General features: G+C 41.7%; 1 protein-coding gene across 1 annotated transcript in view; it reads left to right on the top strand.

The window, feature by feature from the left end:
• Positions 1-7,500, top strand: part of mtcl2 (microtubule crosslinking factor 2) — a gene marked incomplete at its 5' end in the record, with an annotated part of 125,094 nt that overhangs the window by 3,385 nt on the left and 114,209 nt on the right. Inside the window, 2 exons of the mRNA XM_080733006.1 lie at positions 5,969-6,070; positions 6,709-6,831. Coding sequence (XP_080589132.1) covers positions 5,969-6,070; positions 6,709-6,831 — 225 coding nt within the window. The remainder of the gene's footprint in view (positions 1-5,968; positions 6,071-6,708; positions 6,832-7,500) is intronic.

Genomic DNA, 7,500 nt, shown 5'->3' with positions numbered 1-7,500 from the left:
CGTTGTACAAAAGAGTATAAATGAAGCATGAGGGAAGCCAGGAAAACCCTAACCTGAGACTAGAGCACAGCACTTACAGTAAGTGTAAGTACTAGCCTATATACACAGAGATGGATGCGGACATGTGATACACACACGCACGCACGCACGCACGCACGCACACACACACACACACACACACACACACACACACACACACACACACACACACACACTGTCTATTGTTACTGTAGTCCCACTATTCACTCATGCATGCACGCACTGACGCACACACAGATACCCACTACTAACATCAGTTTATTGTCTTCTAATTGCGATTGTAATTGAAACCGTGCTGGCTGGGATTGTATGGCATTTACAGTCTAATCTGATTATAAACAAACTAATTGACCTACTGACTAACTGAATAACGTACAGTACAGTACAATCTACACTGCTGTACATTGCAAGGACTTGCTATGGCAACATATTATTGTCCATAGGGTTATTTAATAATTCACCTGCCCACCACACAATAGCCTGCAGTCTTTGTACTGTGCCTGTCAGTATGTGAGTATAATTATTCTGACCTCAAATGTATTGTATGTTGTTGTTGTCATATGTCTCTGTGACCCCAGGACAAGTTCCAAAACATTTTGAATACCTTTGAAATATAACCCTCTAACACCATCTAACCACCAAACACATTCACCTGAATGCATGGTTTACCACACTAACCACATAACAGAAACCACCCTTTCTACATTCACATCTCGTTAGCTGCAGAAAGCAGGTCAGTGGACCATCTCTCTCTCTCCCTCTCTCTCCATTAGCTCTCCTCTCCTCTCCTCTCCTCTCCTCTCCTCTCCTCTCCTCTCCTCTCCTCTCCTCTCCTCTCCTCTCCTCTCCTCTCCTCCTTTCTGTCTAGCCTGTAATGCAGGTATGTAGCAGACAGTAGCATCAGCTTGGTGCAGACTGCTTGCTGCAGTCTGTTTTAACTCGCTCACTATATCTCCCACACCCACTGCTGCATGCTTCATTGTAGCACGCACGCGTGCACACACACACACACACACACACACACACACACACACACACACACACACACACACACACACACACACACACACACACCATCAATTGTTTATACCATAGAGGGGAATCTCACTCCGTCACACTAACACACACTTATACAATATACAGACGTGCACACAGATACATGTGGAAACAGTGTTACAGGATACAGTGTTTACATTATAGTCGAGGTGCTGTCTCTCTCACTCAAACACTCTCTCAATCTCCCACTCTACTTCTTGTTCCGCTTTCCCCTCACTCTTGGTTTTGCTCCCTTTATCTCTCCCTTATCACACATGCACGCGTGCACACACGCATACACACATGGGCACGCATGCACACAGACGTTGACCCATATTTTCCAGCGTAGCAAATTATGCCAATAGTTCACAACCGTGCTACTACTACTACTGTTCCTACTACTACTGCTACTACAGGTTACTACTGCCATAGTAGTTAATAATAGTGGTAGTGGTAGCTGTAATAATAATAGCAGAGTAGTTGTATTAGTAATAGTAGTTGTAGTTGTGATAGCTATAGTAATGATAGTAGCAGTAGTAGTAATAGTAGCTGTGGTAATCGTATTACCGGTAGTGGCAGTTCCCAGAGTAGCTTACATTAGCCAAGCATAGTGCGTTTAAGTTTATATAATGTGCAATGCCAATAGTGTGAATGCACAATAGTGGAAATACACACCCAGCCAAACATGATTCATGTGATGATGATTCATTGTGCAAAGAGACACACCAGGATAGTAGATAATCCATCTAACTCTGCAGGTATACTGATTACATTCAAAACCTGCGTGTGTGCACTTGATTGCTGTTAGTGTAACCATTTAGTCGATTAGGGTGGTGAAGCAGTCGATTGTCTAGTGAGTGTTCAGCAGTGCATGAGTCCCATAAGGAAGTTATACAGATGAGAAAGAGTCCCATGAATTAAATAATTAGCCTTGGGGAACATAGCTACGACTGCTAATGGGCAAATGACCCACATTCCTCAATGTCTCCAGTCTGGTAAATTCTGACCACTGTAGCTTCCCATTTTAACCCAGCGGTCAATCAGCGATTGCACGCAAGTAAGGAGTTAAAGAGGAATTATATAGTGCGTAGGAAAAAGGGAGAACGTAAAGTTAATATTATTATGTGCATGCCTGCTCCCATGTCAGATTCTCCCTTGGTGCACTATCCAACCGGTGCTGCTAATAGTGTATTGTTTACTGCACACCAGGCTCTGTCCTTATGAATTGTTGATTGGGGCTTATTGCTACAAAATGCTGGGTTGTGGAGGAGGAGGAGGTGCATGGGGTGTAGATAAGGGCTTTGGGGATTTAGCCTAATTTGCATTAGCATGAAATTGAGGTGCAGAGACAAGGGAGGAAGTAGGGGGGAGAGAGAACGTAACAGCGCACGCACACAGAGTAGCACGACGAACATAATTTATGGGAAAACTGAGTGTTTTCAAAACTCCCTGGTGTAATGTTTGGTAGTAGGAGGTACTGGTTATTATAGCTGTGGCTTCATTATGTTATTATACATCATTATCAGATCTGTGCCAATGGGCTATAGGTCACCTCCATTCAGTACCGTAAATAATTTAGCTCCCAATTCTGTGTGTATGTTAACAAAGCATGCATATTTATTTTAGATTCAGTGCATGCCAAAAAGACCCACACAGTGAAATATTATGAACTGATCATTCGTCCCGGATTCAGTACCACACTGGCTGAATACATATCCACTCATCCACTTTTGCTGTGCGCATGTCAAATAGATTTAGGGTTGAAGGTGGCCTCCTACAATTTTACAGACAGCAGAGCAGTGTGTGGAAGACGATGAACAGAGTAGTATTCATATCCTTGCTGTGGGGCAGAAACCTCTTATCTCCATACTTGAACTTTTTGTGTTTCTTCGTAAATGAATGCCCTACTTGATCATTCTACAGCAGGGGTTCTGAAACCTTTTTAGACCGTGACCCCCAAAATAAACATATTTGAAATGGGGACCCCCACCCCGACAAGCACTTGGAATTGTAGGTATTACATTTAATGTGACTCGGTTCCACAGATAAATATTGTGAAAATAGCAGATCTACATTCTTGAGCAAGTTATAACCCCAAGTTTTAGAACCACTGTTCTACAGTGTCACACAAAAGCCTCAAAAGTAGCAGATCTACGAGCTCGAAATGCAGTGCGAACTGCTGCTTTTGCTTTTGCTATTTTTGAATTTGAATCCTGAAAAGTAACCATTTTGGACATATTAGGTTTCCACCCCGACAGACGATATAATATGTCTGAGACACACATCTCTGCACTGAGTGGATGTCAGTAGTACTATAGCTTAATGCAGCACACAGTGCTTAACTCAGCGTGGCCTCAGGCTATAGTGACCCAGTAGTAACCCCATCCCATGCCTCCTGTAGGAGAGACTTCCCTTCACTTTGACAGTTAACCATGCACTTAAGCCTTATACATTTGATTTTAGATCACATCTTGTCACACAGTGAAGCATAGTGAGCTTGTAGATCAGCTATCTTTGAAAATCTTTGCCTATGCATGACCAAAAAAGGAACACCAGTGGTTAAAAGTAACACATTCCTAAAAGGGCTACTAAGAAGACATTACATGGTGCTGAAAATTATTATGAAATAACATCAATTATGGATCTTTAAGAGAAATGTTTTTGTCATCCACTGTAAAAACACCATTAGCGATACATACATTATTTGTTGAAGTTTGAATATATAGTATGAAGAATTTGACTTATTAGACATACAGTACAATATAATACAGATTGTAAGAATTTAAAAAGGAAATGAGGAACAGGAGACCATTCCTTTTATGCACATGGTCTCTGGAAGAGCCTGATTAATCTCACTGATTAGTGACTGGAGTACAGACGCTTGTAATTGAAAAAGGTGTTATTAGAGGTACACAGGAGATTGAGGAATATAATCTAATAAGCGTAATAAGCCTGCTTGTTAGTGATGCATGATTCAGCTCATTGCAGTAGACAAAAGTAATTCCATTTTATGCCAGTCCTGAGGGGCAGAGCAAGACATTGCTTTTGGAACAGGCAATCATTGCCAATTTATACCAAATCATTTCTTATATTAGTGTCCATAATGGTTAGATGAACAGTTGGTGAGGCAATAAGACATTCATAAGAACAACACTAATCATAGTTTTAATTTAACTAAAGCATTCAATACAACGAGAAACGCCATTCTGTTGTGTTGTGTTTTATTTCTGAAAATGTACAATGCCTGCCTGAGTGAATATACTGAACACTTTAATTATGCCAGCATTGAAACATTTACTCTTCACTGTGTTTATGTAAAATAATGATACAGCGAATGCAGGCCACATCTTCATGTCTGTTATGAAAGAGTTATGATATAGATCTCTATTAATGAGGTCATGTAAGCCTATATTGTACATTACATCACTCTAAGGAGACAGTAATCACACTAATGATGATCATAATCATGATAATGATTATTATCAAAACCATTATTGGATATGGCTTGAGGTCAGTAATGGGGCTGTAGGTGAGAAGCTGTAGGCGTTATAATGTTAACCGATGCACAGTGATACAGTGAAGTAGTTATGCTGCTTGTGACACGCCGTAAACTTGTAGATCTGCTATTTTTGGCATGACAAAGTATGAATTAGGCTCTAGAGAGCCTGGCAGGTGCTTCTTTGATGACGAATAAATCACAGCAAAAGCGTAATGAGGCGCTAATAATGAACATGGCATCATGGAGACGATTAGAGTAATATGATGTTACAGTCATAGTGATTGATTGGCTGCTGCTGATGACATGGAGGTTACATAAGTACATTGTTAGATACATACGTGTGTGAGAGTGCAGGTCAAGTGTAGGTACAGTATGTACTGTGTGACGTGTATGTATATAATTTGTACCTTTTTAAAGTTTTTATTAATGGGTTTTCGAATATTGTTTGCACCCAATGTTGTATACAATTGTGTCGATAAAGTAAACTAAACTATATGAATACTTTCTTTCTTCGATAAGGATTTACTGATGATCACTGTAGGGGAATTCAGGTTTCATGACAGCAGCAGGCAGCACATACTTGAGTTGAACCATGAGGTAGTAGTGTACAGGGGTGTCACACCAAATGTTGGGCCCTGGGTACAAGGATTCACTGTGGGGCCCCTGTGCTTTAACTATTGAAAAATAGCAGATATACAAGCTCACAGCGCGGCACCGAGTGCCGCGATGCGAGCTTGTAGATCTGCTATTTTTGGAAAATCATGAAAATCTTTGAATATTTCAAATCCTTCTAAGGTTTTTTTTTAAAACCTATGTTTTCGATGTCAGTGGAGCTCAAACCTTTGCATGTGCAGGACCCCCAAAATAATATGTATTTGGCCACGGACCCCCATCTCAAAATATTTAGTTCCAGGGACCCCCCAGAAGCAAAATTTGAGTTACATATGTTAGCTTAAAAAATACATATATTCAAAGATTTGCACACATTTTCACAACTTCAAAAATAGCAGCCGCGCTGTGAGCTTGTATATCTGCTATTTTTCAATAGCTAAAGTATAAAATAATTAAGGCCCCTCCAACACCTTGGGCCCTAGTAACTCAGTCCCACTTTCCTACCCCTTGTGACGCGCGTGGTAGCGTACATGAACACGAAAGGTGGCGGCACGGTTCCTTGCGGTACGTGTTGGACGTAGTCCATAATCCAGGCCAGTGGTTCTCAAAAGCCCAAGGGACAATGTAGTTGATGCATAATGAGGAGTGATGATGACATAATAATACTCTTCTATTGACCCATTATGGACGCCTCTCTATGTCACCATTTTAAAATGCCATTATAACTCAAAACCCCTTCTTTGTCTCTCCCTCCGACTTGTCTTCCCTTGGCGTGACGTGCAGGACGAGATGGAGGAGCAGCGGTCAGAAATGCTGGAGATGAGAGACATGTACATGGAGGAGGACGTCTACCAGCTCCAGGAACTACGACAGCAGCTGGAACAGGTCATTGTCATCATGGCTGTGGGGTGGAAAACTTTTAGTGTCCAGTATCGTTACTTTCTCGGGAAATGGAAAACAGAGCCTGTGTTCCAATGGATCCAAAGTAGTTATTGTTTTGATCCAATATCTTGTTAATACTTCTCATTGGTTCAATATTTATAAAAGCCCACGGACAGACACTTTCAACACTGGTGTCCCTAGCATGCTATTGTAGGTTAACATGCCTACAAATGTAACATTTTCATTTTCAAAAATACCAAAAATAGAACTACTTGCTCGCAATGTGTACCAACTCATTTTGCTACTTTTCCTCGACACTGAGTTGGATGGCAAGAGAGACACAGGGAGACTTTTATGCCTTTTGTTGGATAGGACAGTACACTGACAGGAAATGAGGGGAGAGACGGGGAGTGATTTATGAAAAACATTAAAAGATGAAATATGGACTATGGAGATTGGAGATAGGAGATTTCTACCCGACAGCAACAATATGAATGAAACATGATGACATACACAATGTATGGCCTGTAGCCTCACCCTGTTGATTAGGAATGCACATTTGCAGCATTTCTTTAGGACTGATAGCTGACCCTAGTTAACATAAATAAAACACTCATTTATTGAATCTGTGTGTTTCCCAGACCAACAAGACTTGCCGTATCCTGCAGTACCGCCTGAGGAAGGCAGAGCGGCGCTCTCTGCGCGTGGCTCAGACTGGACAGGTGGACGGAGAACTGGTCAGAACACTGGAACAAGACGTCAAGGTCAGTGTGTGTACCGTATGTGTGTGTGTGTGGGTGTGGGTGTGGGTGTGATGTTTTCTTTTACCGTGGTCCACATGTCCATACCAGAATAGATGACTATGCTTGGAGTCACAGTTAGGTCATACTTGTGTTAGAGGGCAAACTCATACTTAGTAGTTAATGTACCTCCAAATAGATCCTAGCATAAACATAGCTATGTGTGTGTGTGTGTGTGTGTGTGTGTGTGTGTGTGTGTGTGTGTGTGTGTGTGTGTGTGTGTGTGTGTGTGTGTGTGTGTGTGTGTGTGTGTGTGTGTGTGTTCATATGTGTATGTGTGTCTTGAGACTGGCATTGTACACAATTTCTCGGACTAATTGTGTAACAGTTGTTAGACAATGCAGTCATGAGCCAGCAGTTAAAGAGAATTGGTCCATTTAAAGGACACAGACAGATGATTGGTCACACATTGTTAAAGAGCAGAAGGCCTCATCATGTCTGTGTGTGGACTGTATGTGTGACTGAAAAATTGCCCTGAGACACGCACACGCACACGTGCGTGCGCGCGCGCACACACACACACACACACACACACACACACACACACACACACACACCATCTCTCTACACAGTAAAGGGGGATCCTTGTGTTATTTGTCATGGTGACCTTGGGCCATAGTTACACATTGGTAA

The sequence above is a fragment of the Nannobrachium achirus genome (genome assembly GCF_963921795.1).
Source record: "Nannobrachium achirus genome assembly, chromosome: 9".
Classification (NCBI taxonomy): Eukaryota; Metazoa; Chordata; class Actinopteri; order Myctophiformes; family Myctophidae; genus Nannobrachium; species Nannobrachium achirus.
Note: the sequence above shows the minus strand (reverse complement) of the source record. Positions and strands in the feature narration are given on the sequence as shown.